The following is a 22,255-nucleotide window of genomic DNA, read 5'->3' as shown; positions in this document are numbered from 1 at the left end:
AAATTCAGATGTTTTGAAACTTTTTTCTTTTGATCCAATTTTACACTCATTTATGTTAAAACTGTTGTTTTTACTTTTTTACCAATGACTTGTATAACCAAGCATGTTATTTATTTTTGTACTTAAAACATCGCCTGTAAATTGCATTATGCAGTGTTTCCCAAACTTTATTGAACCAAGGTACATAATTTACATTTGAAAAATCTAATGGCACAATCGAGCAAAAATGTCAGGGAAAAAAAAGTATGGATTCTGAAATAATCACGATCTTGTGTCATTTTACTCCTCAGAGTACGAAATGTGTGAAAGAAAATTGACATCTTATATAATTTATGGTCCAATTAAGTGAAACTGGATAATTTTGCACCTCTTGTGTGAAACAAAAAAAAAAAACCCTGGACTTATCTGCCAATGTCTGAAAACGTGTGTGTGTGTGTGTGAGCCCTTGTGAATTTTGCCAAATTGTGGTGACGCAGTTTTTTAAAATTAGCTGGAGATATTGCACAGTTAAATTATCAGCTGGGGCTTCTGGCAAGGAGTGACTATCATGTGACTCTGATAAAACCACAAAACGACGGGACATTTGTGGCTAGTTTTTTTTAAACTAGTTGCTAGAGGGGTTGGAAAAGTTGCAAAGTCCAGTAACGAAGTCATTAAGTTGTCAACACTAAGTCGACCTTGCTTTGTCGCAACGCCTTAGCTGGGCTGGGTTGTCATGGTAACGAAAGCTCTGCTTAGCATTCGTTTGAGACCGAACCACCCCTCCAAAACGGAATGATTTCAAGTGCTGCGTGACAAGTGGAAGTTAAGTGCGCCTTAATTCTTTCTCCTTGATGTATACTTCGTGCCCAAAATGTAAGAAAGCTTTTCCAAAGACAATTGGGAATGTTTTTTTTGTTCCTCTACCTGTTGGCTTAATAGGACTCAAGGACGAGGCGAGTATTGAGGAAAATTTGGAGAATAAATGACTTTCATTTGGACCTTCAGTGACTGGTGTGTATTTGAATCCAATTTTTGGGTGAAAGGAAAAGACAATGAAAAAAGACACAATGATTTGCTTCTGAAGGCTCTTTGAATCCAACTTTTTTAGACTTTAATTTGGATCTTGTCTGACCAGCCTGATGAATCTGAGTCCAACTTTTTGTGGTCAGAGACAAACAAATAGAAAAGCAGATGGTCAGAGCTCACACTTTGATATAGTTTGTTGATATGCTGACGAAACGTTTTTGTCAACTTTTCGTGTACTATTTTTTTTTAAATTCTGAAGCACCAATGCTTTTGAAACTAAGCACTGGAAAAACTTAAAGTCAAAGGCAGTTAGTTTTTTTTAAAATGCCAATTTCAATTCGTCTGGCCCCTTCATGACATCACCACATCTTAAGTTGAGCGTGTATGATTGATTTCTTCTCTCACTGCTCACACCCAAATGATAGCTCAGCACATGAGACCCGCTTACAACCTCTAATAAGGGCGCTGAACAACACAGAAGAGAAGGGGGTGGCACCTTTTGGCTAATTAGGCTCTCTATAGGCATTCATTTGCAATTAAACACTTTGCTGCAGTCTGAATAAAGCCTAAATGTAGACGGTGTAGAGTCATGACATGATTTCATCCGCCAGCACAAAATCTGGATGTTTGTGCACTTGGCGCGTACGTCACAAAGCGGCGCTTTACCGTGGGAGAGGTCGGCGGCAGACTCAGTGGTGGACTCAATTAGGAGAGTGCGGGTATAAATTTTTGCGTAGGTGGGTACAATATGGCAGCCGGCGCGGCTCTCCAAGGCCATGGAGCAAATCAATACCAGACCGCTTGAATATGAACGACGGCTCTGAGCTTCCCCATATCGTGACCTGTTTCTTTCGGGGGGGTTTTTTAGCTCTACATCTTAACCCCACTTTTTCATCTGTCCATATGTTAATTGGACTGAAATCTACTGGGCTGGCGCTTGTCGTGAGAGAGAAGCCAAAGGATGCTTCATGACTACTTTCCCTTTTGACTGAGATGAATCATAATGAATAAATGTCAAATTGATTACGGTACAAACCACCATTTTAAGGTTGACTAACTTTTTGATTCACTCAAAACTGAATTTTAGTGACAAATGACTGCTATGTCTTATTTTTTGAAACAACATTTTAAGATCATAGTATGCAATTTAATTGTTACTATTTTGTTTTTATTGAATATTATGCAATTGTATTTGTGATTTAGTTGTATGTTTTTAATTGATCTAATATTTCAGTTTAAATAGTTAATTTGATTAATTTTAATATAAATATATACTAGGCGGCCCGGTAGACCAGTGGTTAGCACGTCGGCTTCACAGTGCAGAGGTACCGGGTTCGATTCCAGCTGCGGCCTCCCTGTGTGGAGTTTGCATGTTCTCCCCGGGCCTGCGTGGGTTTTCTCCGGGTGCTCCGGTTTCCTCCCACATTCCAAAAACATGCATGGCAGGCTGATTGGATGCTCTAAATTGTCCCAAGGTGTGAGTGTGAGCGTGGATGGTTGTTCGTCTCTGTGTGCCCTGTGATTGGCTGGCAACCAATTCAGGGTGTCCCCCGCATACTGCCCGAAGACAGCTGGGATAGGCTCCAGCACCCCCCGCGACCCTAGTGAGGATCAAGCGGCTCGGAAGATGAATGAATGAATAAATATATACTTAACAGTATTCTATTTTATTTAATATCAATTCATTTTATTGAAAATTATTTAATTTGCTCTTATCTAATTTTGGATACAGCAGTTTGGTTGAATAATATTAAATGACATTGGTCTAAATTATATTTTCCAATTTTATGACAATTATTTCAATATTATATTTGAATTACTTTGTGTCTGGTATTCTTATATTTTAGCCAACATTTAATATATTGTAATCTTATTTTCTCTTATTTCAATTTAATTGAATTTTCTTATTTATTCAATTCTCTTCAACTGTAATGTTACATTTTATGATTTATTGCTTAATTTCATCTAACATTATTTAATTGTCTCCAATTCAATTTAATATTATTTCTTTGTAATTATAATTGTCTTTGTAATATAATAATTTCAATAGTTTTTCAAGAGTCAGTGAGGACAGGTTTTGTTTTTACATTTTACTCTATAACAGGGGTTATTTTTCCACTGAAATGGCTGTACATTAATTGAAGCGATTTAAAAAATACTGTACATACATTTAAGCAGCTCAAATGAGTCAGGACAGAGCATTTTGTCGACATAAACGATTACATTCTCACATGTGCTAAGAACAAAGTGCTCATGTGACTTTTTTAAAGTAGCATGCATCTGCAACATTGGACATCTGCGTAGTCTTTTTATTATTTACTCCTGTTGACCCCCATGTGGTTCCCATTTGGCGTTTGCTGGAGATGCTGCCGGGAAACGCCCCAAATGAAAGCTCCTTGAAGTTGTGTGTGTGTGTGTGTGTGTGTGTGTTTTGTTGCTGGGCTTAGATCTCGCCCAGTGGATCCTCCTGCCCATACGTCCCTGTTTTAGCTGTCTCGCCTAAACTGTCCCACCCAAGGGATCGGCCAACCTATTTCACCGCCGCCTCCTAATCTCAAGCAGCTGTGTTTGCCACTTTATGATTATTAAAGCGGGCTACGTCCATACTTTTGTGCATCCCCAGTTGTGAAATGTGGGGTCTGTCTCATTTTAACAATTGGCACGTATGCACCCGGATTTCACGTACAGTACATCCTTGAATCTGTGTGCCGTGGGTCTTGACGCATGCTCAGGCGACTATAACTCACACGTATGAAATGGTACTTCTAGTCGCTGGGTCCTCCTGACATGTAACTCTGTGGCTGATGCCATTTGTGAGCCACTCCATCTGGCTTGAGGTATCTGTACGACATAAATGCGAGAGAGGTCATTGGCCGCTTGATTGAGAGGCGAGAAAGATGAGGATAATGGACAGTGCCACAAAAGCCTGTTGGACACTTTGGTACCAATTTGACCATCTAAGACAAAAGCTCAGTACGGCAGATAAAAGATGTTGACGACCAAAAATGGACTGCAATTTAGGACGCAACGGTGTGCCAGAAACCACGATCGGTCTTTACCATGGTTATAAAATTCTGCCTGATGTGTTTCCTGGCTGAATGGGTCGCAAAATAAATTGAATTGTGATGGTTTCTTGACATAAGGTGCGTTTAGTGTAAGAATCCATGGCCATACTCAGTTATCACTGTATGTAAGTGCTTCAGAGTTATCTCAGAGAAGTGTTATTCGTACAGGTTTTTTGTGTAATTTCAAGTTTACTAAACAGGAAGTTAGCGAGAGCAATAGACTACGTTATGACTGAATGACAAATTTGGGTTACTTTGCCACCTTGGGAACACAACTCCATTGCCGCCTTAGGAACAGAACTCTATTGGAAACCAAACACCGCCCCCCCCCCCCCCCTGTACTGCCGAAAGCATATTTCAAAGCCTTGACGTCCACTCACATCCATGATCTTTGCCAAAGAGAACAAACCACAGTCCATCTGGGAAAGTCGAATCATGAAATTAGAAGACTCCCAAGGGGTTTTACAGTAAAACGCAGCAATCCACTGCAGTCATTTAGGTTTGGGTGGATGATTGTGGCTTCTTCAGAACAATAAAGATCATAAAGAAGAATATTACAACCAAAAAAATGCTTGAAAAGGGGAAAAAGTGAAATGTGTGCTTTTATCCTCTAGGCCTGCTCAACAGGCTTCACGTGCTCCACGTTGAACTTGGGAGGCTCCAGATGGGTTTCTCCAGAGTTTACGACTGAAAAGCCTCTGGCAAGGTTTAAAAGACGAGCATGGAGCAGCATTAATATTGTTTTTACATGACATATTTTATTGCTGTAGCCTCTCACTGTATGTACTGGAACTGCCAGTATTTTCCCAGTGCAGAAACAAAGGTGAAAAAAAAATAGGTGCAGACAAAAAAAAACAAACAACTTTCACATTCTTAAAACTCATCAAGTCACAGTTTGGACCGCAGAATCTTTGCGCCTCAGTACCGAAGACACAGTGAACAATAATACGTTAAAAAAAAGGAAAAAAGAAGAAAAGAAATAAAAAGTCATGTTGAAAGCTGCATTGAAAAGGAACCTTACCTTACTTTGATATTCGTTGTGTGGACAGATCGTCCAGAATTTTACTATTCGTGTTTAGAGCATCGACCATACCTTTTTAACAAGCATCTCAAAAAGAAACTCTGCTTTGGAAAATTTGGAGATCAGTTGGGTGATGACAGTCTTTTCGAAAGTTGGATGAACCATGTCCAAATTATGCCTCGAAGAAGATGATGTCTTCTTGTAACTGAGCAGTAGAGCATTGATAAGACCCTGAGGAAATGTGATCTCTAACCTGAAATTCACAAAAAGTGTCTCCGGTCAAAACATCCAAAACTATTGATATCTTCCTTTGACCGTGAAAGTTTGAAGATTGACCAAATGTTGACGAACCAAAAACTCTCAAAAAACGATCGATACCTTGGCTCGGATTGGCAAAGCCGCTACAGAGATCTAAGTACCATGAACAAAATCTCATTTTTGACCTCAAATTATCACCATGTACCTAAGAACCTAAACTTGGACCATAATTCTCAGCCAGTGTCTCGGTGACTCGGTGACAATGACAAGGTGTGACCATTTTGGATCTGAACTTCTAAAATCAATCCAGATCAACAAGGGAGACAATACCCATGAGATGTTTGAATTCAGCTACTGCTATTACAGCACATGGTTGAAAGTCAACATGGTTAGCAGTTTAACGAGACACTGTTAAAGTCACAACAAAGCCTCTATTGTCCAAAAAGAAATGAGGGGTGCTGGAAGGTATTTTGATTGGCTGTCCCAAGTGTTAAATTTCTGTTTTTGTAAGTGAAACCGCAAAGTTCTGGTTCTGGTAAAGAGCTCAGTGATGGCTCAATCTTCAACAAATAGCTTTCTTAAGCTACATTTATCTCATATTTACAAGAACGCTCTGACTTTGGAGTCGTCGCGAAGGCCTGAATCCTGGCAGTAAAAGCAGCGTGAAACTGCTGCAAAAAAAGCTTAGCTGGAGGGCAACTGTGTGAGGTGTGTCTAATGCGCCGCTGCCGTTTTTAGATTGCTGGTTGCTCAGCAAAAACTGAGGTCATCTTTTTGGTTTTGACAGGCATCCAGTCTTTCAACCCAAAATGCATCACAGATATGTTTATATCTCCTCTAACCTCAGTGTTGAGATTCTCAACAGATGTTTCAGGGGAGAAACACCAAGTCTACTTTCAGTGTGTTGCCACGTTTAACTCTTGTTTTCACCAAGTTGGGGAGGGTGAATTGTACCAGTGTAACGGTGCATCTCGAAATCGCAGTTCTGTAAGCAGTTTAGTTTGAAAGTCACGGTTTGGTTCACATTCGGTAGAATAGTAAAGAAAATGCATTTTTGGAGGGTAAACCGGAACTGATTTAGTCAGACTTAAAATGAAACTTAAAAACAGCCAATGACGACCAGTAAACATTCATTCATTCATTTTCCGATCTGCTTAATCCTCACAAGGGTGCGGGGCATGCTGGAGCCGATCCCAGCTGTCTTCAGGCAGTAGGTGGGGGACACCCTGAATCGGTTGAAAGCCAATCACAGGGCACACAGAGACGAACAACCATCCGAGCTGACACTCACACCTAGGGACCATTTTGAGTGTTCTTTCAGCCTGCCATGCATGTTTTTGGAATGTGGGAGGAAACCGGAGTACCCGGAGAAAACCCACGCTGGCATAGGGAGAACATGCAAACTCGACACAGGAAGTCCGGGTTCAAACCCACGACCTCTGCACTGTTAGGTCGACGCGCTAACCACTCGCCCACCGGGCCACCTGGTCAATCATACAGTTAAATAAAATAAAAAAATCTCCTGGAAAACATAATCAGATTCATTATTTTTCTTTCAACGCAAATTTTGACTAATTGCCAACAGCATACTGGTTGCCACAACGATTGTTAACCAGAGGTTGAGCTACACTGTGTTTGTTTATGGTGTAGCCGTCTCTTGATAACGCAAGGTTTCACTTCCTGTCGCTTACCTAATATAGTCTGTGTGGGAACTTGGTAAAATACGACACACCCCTAGTAAATGGGGTTCCACCGCGCTTGGTATCCCGAGAAAGGGTGCAAAAAATTGGTTCCGGATTTATTTTTCTGCTGCCGTTCACAACTTTGACAATGGAAAAACACCAAACTGAAGCAGACTGGTCTACTTCTCGTGTGGGCGTTGCATCAAGGACATTTTTTACAAGAAAACTGTGTGCGTGTCAACACGTTTGCAGCCTGCTGTGTGTAAAGTGCCACGGGGCGATGACAAGGGCTGTTAGCAACATGTGCGACCACTCGCTAAGGCTGATTACAACTGCTGCATTTAGGCGGCCGGGCTGTTTGCTTGCGTCCAATTTCGTCCGGATGACTCTCACCTAAAAGCCATTTGCAACGCCGCATCTGCAAGGCCTCATTCATTATTAAGCAGCTCCCAATGGCTCGCTGGCAGTCGCTTCTCCGGTGTCATGTACCCATCAGTGATCCCCTTCCCCACACCCAATCCAGTTCCCAGAAGTCTCTCAGTCCGACTAGAAAGTCTTGACCGTCTCGTCACTTTCTTTTCTTTATGCGTCTATTTGAACGTTTTGTTAGCGGAGCAGCTAAAATGTATTTGGATATTTCACTGCTCATGACTCAGGAGGTATGATTCTGCTTTGTTTTATGAGGATTATTGTATTTGAAGCACTGAAAAGACTTGGCAAGCAGTTGTGTGTGCAGTTGGTGAGTTCTGTGGGTTACTCCTGCATTCTATAAACATGCACAATATTCAGTGAAGACTAACTTGTCCATAGGAGTGAATACGAATGATTATCTGTTTGTGCATTGCGATTGGCTGGCAACCTTTCCAAGGTGCTCTGAGACTCGTGCCCCAAGTCGGCTTAGATAGGCGCCAGGTGATCTGATACTTCAAAAAGGACAGCTGCCATATAAAAATGGATGGATGGTATTTCTATGTCCTCAAACAGTGGCAGTCACAATAGACACCTCCCATTTTAGACTTTATAGCAGGAACGTCTTGAGCCCATGTGTACTCAGTTTTTCAGGTAAGTTTTAATATGTTGCCCTGTTGTCTGTTGTAAATTTTGTTGTCAATGACTCCCACGTGAAGCGTCAAAGTATGTTTAAATGGAGAAGGGGTCTTTAATGACAATTAGCAATTGATGGGGCTGTGCCGCAGTGTTGCGTGCATCCGTGTATTCTGGCAATTTAGTCATTTCTCCCAAGCTGTCTCAAAAGTTAAGCTTTGTGGAGAAGATGTCTTTAACAAGTATTAGTGTACACTCCACAATGTTGTGTGTCCGCAGTAGCCACATTTATTTTCCAGTAGCGAACTCCTTTATGTGTTGCTTCAATTTTACCTCAAAATCTTAGACTTACGGTAAAGGATTCTTTAATGATGAGTGTTCCAGTATATTGGAAAAAGAAAATCACGTGGAGGTATCGATGATTAAGGTTCTATTTGACTGTGACGATTGCTCCGCAATGTTTTGCGCGTCCACATTTATGTTTGCCATTCATGCTTTTGTTACTTGCTATGTGGCCACGTTTTTCCATTATGGTCAAAAATTTTTCCCCTCCATATTAGCATTACAATGATGCCAAAGGAAAGAATGCGGTGAGACGGGAATAGAATGGTGAGGGCCTTACAAGGCCGTGTGTTTGATTGTGTCTCCAGCTTGCATGTGAGAAGGTTCCCGTCTCAGAGACCAATAAAAGTGCATTGGACAGAAGCAAAACAAGAGCAAAAGCAGACCGTGTAGTGCTGAGAATAGCTTCTGTACAATCTGATGACATGTCAGGGTGGGGTGGAAAAAAAGAACTGTGCTTATGTCGTCTATTTAGAGGGATAAACGCACTCCCATGGCGAAAAAAAATACTCTTCCAGTTGAGCCACCTCTGTCTGAATGTGTAGTGCCCTTGTGCTGGGGCATATCCCAGTTGACATCAAGCGGGAATCATCTTGAACTGGTCGACAGCCAATCAGAGAGCACAATCTTTCAAACGCTCATTTATAAGCAGTTAAATCTTAACTAACGCTGAATTCAATGTTTTTGAAATGTGGAAAGAAGCAAGTGTATCAGGGGAAAACACACACAGGCAATGCTAGAGCGTGCAAACACTCCACGAAAAGGCCCGACCTGAGATTCGAAACCCCAAAACTCAGAGCTGTGAAACACACGTTAACTAGCGCGACACTCACTGTGCTGCCCAATTTTTATGACCCAAATTAATTAGTGCCTTCCAGTGGAAGTTTAAACATTTCGTCAGTACTGACGGAAGGCCCGTCAGTCCATCACTGATGGACTCCCGACTTGCTGGCAAAGGAAAAATGACGAAAACTTTGAAACACTAATTGTGACTGATAACAAGAGTCACGCGGTTACCCTTGTAAACAGTTTTTTATTGACGGTCCCAAAATAGCGGTGACGAATTGTAATTTAGCCATGGCTGAAGAATGGGTAAAATGAAAGACGGACTGATGACTGACGGACTGGGGAGGCATGAAAAAATGACCGACTGATGACGGATGAGTGACCGGCAAAATTTACTCTGGCGTCCACCTCTGAGTTTAAAATACAGTTTTTGTAATAGTCAGAAACACAACAAAAGTCTGTAAACTTCGATTAACACTTATTTTTTTTCCCCTGCTCTCTCTTCTTTCAGATTATGTCTCACAAAAAAAGCCACAATGAAAGCGAAAGGCACAGTTTAATCATGTGCATTGAGCTCATTTTAGGTACTCTGAGGTCTTCCTTGACACCATGAATGACTGCGGTCCAGGCAGATGGCAGTCGAGAAAGCACTGAGGCAGATAGACATAAGACTTCACATATTACCCCGTCTTAAATACGACTACAAAAGAGAACTGATGAAATGCTAACACGTTAGCCTCAATGCTAACCCCTCTGTAATGCTGTAAATAAGAAATGTGATTGTCAGCATCCTCCTCGTTTCGAGGCTTCCCCTGTCACGCCGGCGTGAGACGTGTGTCAGCTACTCGCCGCTGATTTCCCATCGTTAGGTTGCAAGACGTGGCGGAGCGTGTGGTTAATGGCAAGATTTATGTCACGGCGTCGCTCAAAGTGAAAGGACGGCTTCCGCGCCAAACTTGGTGATTAGCGGGGAATCCTGGTGTATATCACGGTGGAAGCGTACAGCGGCAATATATATACACACACACACACATTTTTAACATTATATTAATTTTTGTTATTTCATGTAAAATGTTCTGTTACCGCTACAGCTCTTGCGAAAGCGCGACATACAGTAACAAGTGCTCACTGCTCTCGGGAGGACTTCACTTCTCCCACTTTTCATTGTTGGTGCCATTTATACACAACGACGACCACATCCAAGTCAACTTTTACAGGCAGTGCCAAAGTGGTTCATCAGATAGGGAGCTCCGTGTCAATGTAATCAGCGGAACGCAGAGTATTTAGAGACGCACTGGAGATAAAGGACCACGTGCGTTGTAACGAGTACGTGCAAAATAGCTCTCCGTGGTATAATCTTTATTTATACCACGCTTTCACAACAGCTGCAGCCATCCAGTTTGTTGGTGCCCAAAAGGCCTTAAAAGCACGAAGCAAAGCATAACCCGGCCTTAATTAAAGAAGGTTAATATTCAAGATGGCCTCCACCCTGTTCTTCTTTCGAGGCCCAGGCGGATGCTTCATTTGAGCCGAGGCTGTGATTTGGTTTAAATCTTCATGTCCGCGGTTTGTCACAGAGTCTGCGAAGAGTCGTTCAAGCTCACCGCAGAGTGACATCAAAGCAACCGAGCATTTATTTTTATACAGTGACTGCTTAATAAGAGAGACATTGAGCTCACTCTACAACATAAATGCTAGTTTGTCTGTTTTTTTTAGCTTTCTTTCCCACCCGACTTGGTTGGATTATTGTAGACAAGAGGGTGAAAGCCTGAAGCATCTCCCCTTTTTTTGTAGCAAGGTAAAACACACAGTTCAAAATGACTCCAGAGTTTTCTGGAGTACAGCAGTTTAGAATGACTCAGTATTGCTGTCGCTGTGTTGGTGCCCACTGATGACTGGCTTTAGACACCATAGCTTGCTCTTCCATTCAGTACGTTTCATTCATTTCCATCCATCCATTTTCCGAACCGCTTGATCCTCACTAGGGTCGCGAGGGGGTGCTGGAGCCTATCCCAGCCGTCTCCGGGCAGTCGGCGGGGGACACCCTGAATCAGTTGCCAGCCAATCGCAGGGCACACAGAGACAAACAACCATCCACGCCCACACTCACACCTAGGGACAATTTAGAGCCAGAACACAATTACCCAGCTTTTACAATGATTCCTAAAAAAATGTGTGGAAGTGCAGCAGTGATTCTGGAATGTTTTTTTTTTTTCCATACTCATGCAACGAGAGCTTATTGCTTTAGCCGCCATGCGACATGAAGCCAAAACAGAGGTGTCCTTTGTTTGGTCCACCTTACCGCCGACACCGCAGCCCACCGGCGGGGGGAAATCCGCAGGCAAGGGCGGGTCGCGTTTCAATGCCGGACATTAAAAAAAAAAACATCTAACATAGTATGGAAATTAGCCGGTGGTCGTCGAAGCTCTATCATCTCTGAAAAAAAATCCAGAGTTGTATAACTTTTGCGGCTTCGGTGACAAGCTGCGATGCTCCACCGGCTTTGCCTTTTGGCAGTTACGTGCCATGCTCTATTTAAAGAAAACATTCGGGGTTCTTTTTCATAGAGAGTGCACATGCGCTCGCCATAAAAACTTGCGTTTCTTGCTATTCTTACTGGGCCGAGTTTAAATGTACCGTGTATGGGACTTTGGCAGACTGTACTGCGCCATGCTGGGCGTTTCAACGGACCCCGGGCCTTTTTTTATTTTACATGCAACTGGCACATCATTGGCCGGGAGGCAAGTCGGTTGTGTTCACTCCCACGACAAAAAAAAAAAAAACGTTTCTAACTGCACCTGTCTATGGAAAAAAAACTTATGAAAATTACACCCATTCGCATGGTTCAACTTGGCTTTGGGCTAGACTGCTGGGAAATGGCCCTGAAAGTCACTCAATTATTGGCATTGTAGCGCGTGAACCTAAAGCACTGGCAACTTTTTGCTGAGTATCTTTCAGTTCTTTTAGTGACACTCTCCAAAATTGCAGGAAATTGCACGATTGGACTCGGTCTCTGTTTCTGTAGTCATCCTCACGAGAGCTTGTAATAGAATCTGCTGCCGCATGTCTCTCTGTGGCTATGATCCTTGCTAGGGCCAATCAAATTAATCTGCACACCGGCATTAGGTTTAGCACATCTGTAGATCAGGAGATCTGGGTTCAACTGTCTGTTGGAAATTTGCATCTTTGTATGTTGGGATACATGTGGCTGCCAAATGATGGTATCGGAGCAGCTTCTCAAGAAACAAAAAAGCCGGTTTTAGGGGTGAGCTCAAATAATGACCAGTTTTGGTGGTCAGCTTTTATTTTCGATGGGCTACAGCTGGGGGTCAAACTTATTATTTGTCGCGGGCCACTTCGGAGTTACGGTTTCCCTCAGGTGGCCGGTGCAAAATCTCAGCGGTATGTATTACCCATGACAATTTGACATTTCGGTACAGATATGCGAAAGAATCATGATGGTTGACGCACATGATTTGCTCCCGCGGGCTACATTAAATGACGTAGGTGGCCGGATCTGGCCCGCGGGCCTAGACTTTGACACACGTGGGCTATGAACCATATCATCCATTCTGTACTTTAGCTTTCATATATAATAATTTGTACTTTGGTGAGATGTTCTGAGCATGTCTCACTGGGAGGAGGCCATGGGGATAAGACAGGACAGGCTGGATAGACCAGGTCTTCCAGCTGGCCTGGGAACGCCTTCGGATCCGTCCGGAAACACTGGCCGAAGTGGCTGGGGAAAAGGAAGTCTGGGCTTCCCCACGACAGCAGCTGCACCCGTGACTCAAATTCAGAAAAACGGAAGAGAATAGATGGATGGGTGGATCATTTGTACGTTGGCGCCACACGATACCTATCGCATGTTTCCCTTTGTCAACTACCTCACATACGTTACACTTTGTACGTTACTTTTCAACCCTGCATTTTGTTCGTTTTATTTTGCACTTGTCTGTTAAGTTTCGTAAGTTGCCTCTTCAACCAGTCTCAATCTCGCTCGCAAAGTCTCAATTTTTTTTCTTTCCACACAATAGTTCCGCTATAGACTTTGATTCACTGGGTGCAGAGAAGCAAAGAGCCCCAAACAGTTCCCACAAAGTCTGACGTACACAGCAGGCGTTGTCGTGCGTGAGTGACATACATTGTCACTTCTTGCCAACTATCGGTTGGTAATTAAAATCTACAGTAAACACAAAATGAGTAGCAGCCCTGCAGGATATCATTAACTAAAAAGGATTAGAGACGATACACCAGAAGACGGCGGCGGCGGCAAGGAGGAGTTGGGCAGGGTGCCTCGGTGGCATCTCCCGCTTGAAAATTGACTAATCCAAATGGGATTCATCAATAAAAACGGGTGGAACAAAGTTGCGGCACTTATGGCTCAAAGTAGTGATGAGAGAGAGCGAGAGAGTGAGAGAGAGTGAGAGTGTGCAGCCCTGGCTGGCAGCCAGCCAATAAATTAGACGATAAGAAATATGATTCTCCTGGCGCACCACAGCAGCCTCGCAGCGACTCCTCGCAGAGAGTTTCATTCATAATTGAATTGGTTGCAGCAAAAGAAAAGCAAGACAAGAATGGGACACCCGGTGGCGGATCAATATGGAGACATTCAAGTAGATGAGCCTGTCGTTCCTGTTCCACGCAAGACGAATTAAATATGTTTGCTTCGACTTGCAGGTGAGAAACTGAAGCGGGAAGGTGGACGAAAGAATGGCAACGCCGCAGTGCAGCTCCAGGCAGAGCAGCTCACTATCTTCTTCTCCCAGCAGGCAAGTAGAAGGGCGACAGGGAGGCCTTAAAGGACGCAATGGGGTTTGGCAGCGGATCTTTATTGTAAAAAATTAAAAAATACAAAAAATCTAGTGACCATAGCTATCACAAGAGTGGCTGATGCAATATGAAGCCCCATTTCCACCATACAGTTCCGAAATGGAAACGAATGAATCAAGCGCCAGCATGAATGAAGCCTCATCACCACATAATAGTCGCAGCGGAGCTTGCCCGCGCAGACAATTAACCGTAAAACAATCCAGTAGCCATATCTCTCATAAGAGTGGCTGATACAAATCAAAGTCCTGTTTCCACCAAACAGGAAAAAAAAGTTCCGAAATGGTTCGCACAAGTACGATGCAGTGAACGCATCAGAACCACAACAGTCCCAACAGTGCTTTTGGCGACTTCATATTTTTCACAATAAAGGCCCCGCTAGTGAAAAATCCAGCGGCTACATGTCACTCACTACATTGCTGATGCAATATGAAGCCCTGTTTTCACCAAACAGGACACACAAAGACACTAGCAATGCATTTACAAGACCACATTCACAGAACTCTATCGTAAAACGTAATCCATCGTAAAACAAGGGCCCCCAGTGTATATTTCTTCAAATGTCTCTATCAGTGTCTTCAGACACGATACAGTCAGTAGACAGTCGTCACAAACAAACACGACAGTGACAAGAAAACTAACAGGTGCCGTAATCTAAAATAGCATCGGGTCACAAGTACTCGGTCCTCTTTGGACGTAGTACAGATGAGGTGAGTGGCTTGTGCGTCACTGCGAGAGGATGAATGGTACTAATACTCTTTAGAGCAACTTGGAGTTCGACGAATCCCAATAAGTGGGGATGGAACTTTTGGGCAGCGTGTCTCTGCGGGTCTTGTGTACACACAAATCATCATGTGATGAATAAAATATTAAACTCAAATTCAGTCCTATTTATCAGGCCCCGTTTTTCATTTCGTATGATAGATTAGAGCCACGAAAATATATAGAAGACCAATTGTTCTGGGCTTTGTTGTGTTAGATGAAAAAAAAAAAAGATCACAATGCACAATTGACCTTAGACATGGGACCGCGTTAACGTTTTTCGGTGGACAAGTCAGAGGGCATAAAAGTTTCAAACTAATGGAACGCCATCTGACTGAAAAATAACCTCGGCTGTTCTGTGCTAGTAATTTCCGATCTTCCAGGGGCATCTAAGTTTTTTTATTTTTCAAAAACGTGGAGCCAAAACGGTGGTATCCCGCTATTATCAGCATCAAGTCGATTTGACCTTTTAACACATTTACTAAATTGTGAACCTGCATTTACGCGCCATCAGAAGTTAACACACCACCTTATGACAACTGTCAAAAGCGCTGCGAGTGTATAGTCCATTGAAAACGGAAAGAATGAATCACACAATGATCATGTACCGGGGTGGAGACTTCAGCCACACGTGCAAATACACTTGCGACCTCAAAACATCTGTGTGCACATGGGAAACCAAAACATGGACATTTGTGGCTTGAAAAGTTCCTGTTTTTTTGCATGAACTATCAGCCGGGGATTTACTGAATCACCACCGGGGATGGGATGTTTTGTACAGAACATGAGCGCAGACATGCAGTGAGACGGTTGACGTGCGGACCCCGAATAAGAACAGGAGAAATTACAGAGTTGATCGCGTTCACAACGGCCCAGGCGTGAAAGCCGGCGAAATTTTCTGTATGCACTATGATGCAGTTTCCTGGCTTCACTTGAAAGGTTGGCCTACAACATCTGGCAGTCACATGTCTGTCGTGGCTCGCCATGAGGACCAAAAAGGATCAGTCAGAGGACACAGTCAGCAGTTACTACGTAGACGTGCACTTAGCAAATGGTAGCCCCCCCCCCCCCCTCCCCCAGGGAGACCATAATTATGATATGGCTGCGTTGAAAACAAGTTTGACATAACTACTATAATGCAAATTCTCTTCAATTTGGAGCATCGGTGAGAACAACAGCAGGGAGTCGGGCTGCGCATAGAGACTGTGCAGTGTCCATCCTCCAGAAGATCTAAAGCCAAAGTCGCTCAACTCGCACTTGTGATCTCTGGAGCGTTCTCCTTAAACTCAAATCATCTGAGGCCTTTGAGTAAATTTCAAGTACGAATGCTTCGGTCGACCACACCCCTCCCTCAGTCGCAAATTAGTTCCAGCTGCGCTTGAATCGCCATACTTGAGCGACAACATCTGCTCTGCTGCACACCTGCCCATATGCCGCAGGCTAACTCCGCCACGTCGGCCGACGGAACGTCTGGCTCTGAGACGGATGGTGGTGGCGTGTTTTCATTCAAACTTTGCTGTTTTAGCCACAAATGCACTCACTCATACAATGCGAGGACACGTGTCACACAAATTGCCCTCTAGTTTCTGAGTGATGATTTCCCAAGAGACTCCTCCTCTTCAAGTCGGGCTTTGCAAAGTGCAAAGACCAAGGCAGGAACTTTGAGATGACCTGCCTAGATCGGTGACCATTCCACAGTTTCGGACCACCCAAATCAGCTGGGATTGATCCTAGTAATGGAGTGAACATGATTAAGCAGTATAGAAAATGGAAGACCGGACTGAATGTGTTGCAACACACAGAAGTAGTTACTCGACGCTCTCTCACCAAAGCGTCTATAATCGATTTAGCGCTCACTCTCATGCATCAGATTGCTGGAGAGGGAAAGATCGTGAGACCGAGCAATGATTCATCATCAGGAACAAAACCAGGAGCGCAAATGCTTCAAAAATGAATCACTTCTAAGTTTTTGTTTTCTCTCGAACAGAAAGTGCACACAGAATTTAGTCTTTGCTAGAAACGTAGACGTATTCTATTATCCATAATGTCTTGTTCAGGTCAACAAGAAGAACTTTAGGTCTTAGTTCGACTCTTCATTGATTCATTATGGTAGCGGAGCATCTTCTCAAGAAGGCATCCGTGTGTGAGAGTATTTCATCATGCCGTCTTTTCAGACCTGAGACCCGCTTCTCCTGCTCTGTCGGGTTGAGAGAAATTGCCACTGTCTATTAATGGTTATTTTAAGTCACACCAAAGTTTGAAAAAAGGCTGCTGGCCTTGACTGATGCTCAAGGTAGCGAGTGGCTGACCAGTGTTAATGCAGGATGACGTAGCTGCCGGGACCCCTATCCGGGCCCGGCAAGAAAATATTTGTCGTGTTTGTCTAAGTGAAATGCACCGCTTCCTCTCCTTTGGAAAACAGACCTATTATTATCCTCATCATCGACGATTTGCGGCCGGCGAGGCGAGTAAATCCAGCCCGGCTCATTCTTATGGGGTGATGTGTGGAAAAATGGTTTGGAAATGACTCCATTGGTGCCCGGACCAGCTTGCTTTTGGTGAGGCGAAGTGGTTAATCGTATGAAATGATGCCAAAGTGAGAGCGAATGTGCGGCGGCTTTCCCCCTCGTCTGCCACAACAACGAGTGCTCATCAAGCTGTCTGAGTGTGACTCACTCGTCGTCGCGTTCATCGAGAGGTTTGCTGACATGTTCCAAAATTGTCAGTCTCTTCTCAGCGGAGGAACTCTGAAGAAATTCATTTATTTGCTTTTCTGAATTATGCATCTATTCTCAATATAAAGTTACAGCTTTAATGTCACAATTAAAATGCATTGAATGGTGCAACATTTGTATACTTTTGACATTTTTTAAAATTTTCCAAGTCTCAATTTTTACCAGATCCTCCTCTAAAACAATCCATTAAAGGTGTCCTTGCAGCAATTCTATCGGTTTTTTGGTAGCCTCTGTAGCCCTATTTCATACTGCCTTGCTGGCAAAGAGTAACTGTAGATGGCTGAGCATCTGGGAAAGTGACATTTGCCCCCCCCACTCCTGGATACGACATCAGAAAGCGGTAAATTTGAAGGTGAGGAACAACACCATCGGTTGTACATCTGTACCTTATATACACAGGGCAGCAAGCCTGGAAAAAGACTGATCCGACAGCCAGCTACTCGATGGCTACGCTGACATATCTTCAACTGATTTTTGGACTCGTTCAGCTCTTACAACCGTGATTTTACAGGCGTTTATTTTGGCAAAAAAAATGGTTGATTTACAGATTCTTCAACCTCTGGGGTTCCACTGAAGATATGAAAGTTTCCTGTGTTTCCTGTGCTCTGATTGGCTCGGAGACCAACCTCGTTGCCGTGGCCGTTTGGTGGCGTTGGCCGCTTTTCCGCGCTGAATGAGACCTTTGCGTGACCCGAAGAAAAGCCGACATTGATTTGGCTTCATAACCCGCTAGCTGCTGCTGGGTTTGTTAGTGGTTTAGACAGAAATGGAGCTGCGGCCTTTTTAATGATTTCGCCCTGTGTAGCTGAAACCCAATACCTGGCGGCGCAAACGTCATGCATCCAGACAGCTTGCCAATGGGAAACGTGTGTTTGGTGAGCACACACCGCCACAATCCTCTATGTCCGCCTTCAGTGCGGCCTACTACAACGTGGTGCCCGAGGAGGGAAGTTAGAGATGTTGTCGGCATTGAGCCGGTCGGTCACTTCGAGGACTCCCCAGGTACCTTGACTCAAAATTGCCCTTTTAAGCTTCAGTTCATTAGGCAGGTAGTGATGCGTTTGCCTGATGCGACCAACTTTTTGGCCAGTTCAGACACCCAGCACTACTCCATGGACTCTTGCAAGCAGCAGCTTTTTTCAAATAGTAAACAACGGGAGGCGAGTAACACAGGAACAGGTATGGGTACTCCCCATTCCAGTGGGACAAATGCAACATACTTTGTGGACACTCCAATCAATCAAGAAAGCCGTGAGTAAACAAGAGATGATTGGTCAATTGGAGAGAGGCGGGGCAAACTGATTAAGAAACGTAAGAGAGTCAAGTGGCCCAAAACAGACGCAGGAAAGGTTTCACCACAGCAAAAAGTTTGGATGAAGGAAAAAAGGTGTGGAAAAAACTTTGGGGTGGGCTTTCGATTAGAAAAAGGGAAACAATCAATCAAGCCTACTAACTAATATTCATCATTTAGCATTCAGCATTAGTGTACCAAGCGGCATCCTGCTGCCAGGAAGACAAAATTAACTGCTGGGCTTATTTTAGCTCTGTCAAGCAGCGCCCTGCCAAGACATGAAAACAGCCTCTGTCTGATGACTTCAAAGTTTGGAGAGTTTGTAAAGAGAGTCCACTGCGCTGCATTAAAGACACACATAAGGCCGGATCAGAGATTTGAACCCAAGACCTGTAAGGCACACCCGCGAGCCTTTATTTCACGGTCCTGCGTGTCTGCCGTGACATTTTGGAAAATGAGATTTGAGTGGTTTGACTTTTACTTTTGACTAAATGCAGGCCACTTGTTTCTCCCTGTGGTTGCCCGTCCAGCAGTAGTCGCATACAATGCCTGCAGGTGGACTCGGTCCAGCGCTGGATGGAGGACCTGCGTCACATGACGGAGGTGGAGTGCATGTGCGTGCTCCAGGCCAAACCCATCGAGGTCGAGGACGATGCCCAGCAGGCCGAGCTGATCGTGTCCGGCGGGGCGGTGACGGGAGAGGCGGCAGTGGGGGACCACGTGGCCCGCAATAACTTGCAGACACTGCTTCGCCGGGCCCTCGTCGTCAGCACCGAGCTGGGTAAGATGTTCCAGCGGCTGGAGAAGGGACGCTGGCAGAGGGTCCACAGTACAGCGGTGCGAGCAAATTGTCACGTGCGCTCCCTGGTGCATGAGTACAGCGCAGCACGCAGCACGCCGCCAGAGATGCAGAAGGTGATCTGGATGTTGGGCTTTTTGAACTCTCAACCGGTGATGTCAGGTCACTCATCCGTGCCGTTCAACTTTTGTTCCAGTTTGAGACATCTCTTCTGGAGAAGTGCATGGAGCTGACGAATATCACAGAAAGGTACGACGTCATGTCACCGATAGCGTAGTAGCCAGTTAGCGTTCCAGTAGACTCTGACGATGCAATGTGTGCATTAACGTTTTGGCTAGCACGTATCGATTTATTGCTACTTTTCTCTGCAGGTGCATTCACACCGAGGACGAGTTCTTCCTGAAGTCCATGAGAGACGCCATCCACGAGATCCTGACGGATGTCAGTGATTCATTCAGCAACATGATTGACATGGCATTAGCCAATGAGATCCAGGTTGGTACCATATGCGCTTTTGTGCTTTACAGACAAATTACTTTTGGGCTTGATGTTCTCATGTCAGATCTATGATCTCTCTCGCAGGTTCTGATCAAGCAGATTGAATCTTCAGACAATGTCCATACCATCAGCAGCGCCATCAGCAACCTGCTGTCTCTCACCCAGGATGGACCGCAGCTCTGCAGCATCATCGCCAAGGTACCGAGGAGGGGATGCCCTTCAACTAAAGTCCGGAGTGGCCGTATTAACCTGACATTGACTCGGTTCATACCGACCAGTTGAAGTTCAGTTGAAATCTGAGACCAGTAAATCAGGCTCTCTTGCACATCTTGTATCAATCATTCCAAATCAACCGGTTCCTTGCATACACAACCACGCCTACAGCAGCTAAAACTACAAAGAAGATGAAGTGAAATCTTGTTTTTTAACATAAATGTCGTGAATTTACTAGAAACAGGCTACAGCAAACCTAGCTGCTTCTTCTTTGTCTTTCCGGCAGTTTGCTTAACTTAATACCACACCGCTGCCTCTCACAGGTCAGTCCAGGTATGGCATCCAGTTACTTGTAATTTGGCTGCAGTGACAAGACTCTTAATTGCCGGTGGACAGAGGATTAAGTGAGAGTTTGTTCTTGACATTGAATTTATTGTTGTGTTGGGTGTCTTTCACAATCTACGTGTGCACCTTGCCTTTTAAGTGTAAGAGGCCGTTTAACTGCAAGATCAGGCAAGCAGATCGGACAGTAAGTCTCAATTGGGCCATTAGTTCGCTGGCCGCTTCCAGGACACACACACATACGCAGATTGTAAAATCAATACTGTCAGTTCCCATTAGAAGAGAACGTTGATCACGTGGATTAGTCTCGACTACCTATCAATCCGCCCCACCTTACTGAAGGGCGGAGAGTGGGAGGCTGCCTTCCAGCAGCCACAAATGATTGGCTGCCATTAAAAAAAACCACACACACACCCACACACACACACACCCCAAAACTAAGTGCAGAATTTCTGGCAAATCTCCAAGCTTCTCCAATCCTCATTATCATTTTCCGCAGAGTGCGTACTTATCTTCGTTTTTTCCCCCCCTTTCTCCTGTTAAATGCGATTAGATTTTTAAATGCTGGGAAGGAGATCTGATATTTTCTCTGTGGTAACACACAGTATATATATATAGAAAGTAGTCACAGTGTGACATAAATTGATGAGTACAGCGCAAAATTGCCTTATGAGAGACAGAAGACTCTGTATTATTGTATACTGGAAAAAAACTTTGGCCTTTTCAGGGAATGGCCCTCACATCGCTCATGTGATGTCTATCAGGGGTGAACCCACTATAGAAAATGTTTCTGTGTGTAAATAAGTGTTGATCGGATGCTTCGTGCACAACGGAGTGCAAATGACAGAATTACACGCCGCATTGGTCTGTTCGTGCAAATGCGCCACGACGGAGAAGCATTTTTAGCCTTGTGCGTGATGATGCCTGGTTGGTACGTGGAAACGATTGCTCAATGACATGTGAAAGAGCAAAGCGGCCGTGCAGCCTGAAACAAACGACAAATTCATCGCATTACTTGGTGTTTCTCAGCAGGATTCAAGAATCAAGCCTTTTCTTAACAGCCTATCTGGAATTAGTGCGGACTAAAAAAAAATCTACCAAGACCATCTTGAATCCATCCATCCATTTAATTAGCACTTAACTAGTCCATGGTTGCTGAATCTTTGGTGTTTATCGCAACTGATATTCAGGGTGAGTGGCGTTCAGATTGGGCTGGCATATCTGCCTCACACTCGAGAGGTCCTGGGTTCAAATCTGGGCTATGGCATCTCTCTGTGGTGTTTTCATGTTCTTGCCTGAGGTTTCTCCGGGGCTACACCGCCATATTCACACATTCCAATACATGCATGTAAAGCCCATTACAAACCAAGGCGCACTATTTCGCCAAAATAATCACACATCTACTAAAACGCTGCAATGGAAAAATTGCGACTATGTATCGAGGGATGGGGCATCACATAAAATATACTGTACACTATGGTTCTTTACAAATACATATCACAATTGTCAACAAAGAAGCAAATGGCCACGAAGAATAGAAAAAGAGCAAAAATAAAGAGATTGTGAATATTTTAAGGTT

The 22,255-nt window shown here is 44.0% G+C and overlaps 1 protein-coding gene across 1 annotated transcript in view; it reads left to right on the top strand.

Annotated features, from left to right (window-relative positions):
- The window catches only part of LOC127597489 (protein inscuteable homolog), a 34,388-nt gene that overhangs the window by 643 nt on the left and 11,490 nt on the right, over positions 1 to 22,255 (top strand). Inside the window, exons 2-6 of the mRNA XM_052060558.1 lie at positions 13,887 to 13,978; positions 19,358 to 19,739; positions 19,820 to 19,872; positions 19,995 to 20,118; positions 20,206 to 20,319. Coding sequence (XP_051916518.1) covers positions 13,920 to 13,978; positions 19,358 to 19,739; positions 19,820 to 19,872; positions 19,995 to 20,118; positions 20,206 to 20,319 — 732 coding nt within the window. The 5' untranslated portion in view covers positions 13,887 to 13,919. The remainder of the gene's footprint in view (positions 1 to 13,886; positions 13,979 to 19,357; positions 19,740 to 19,819; positions 19,873 to 19,994; positions 20,119 to 20,205; positions 20,320 to 22,255) is intronic.

Source organism: Hippocampus zosterae, chromosome 3 (genome assembly GCF_025434085.1).
Source record: "Hippocampus zosterae strain Florida chromosome 3, ASM2543408v3, whole genome shotgun sequence".
In the NCBI taxonomy this organism is placed as follows: domain Eukaryota; kingdom Metazoa; phylum Chordata; class Actinopteri; order Syngnathiformes; family Syngnathidae; genus Hippocampus; species Hippocampus zosterae.
This window is presented reverse-complemented; position numbering and strand designations above follow the sequence as displayed.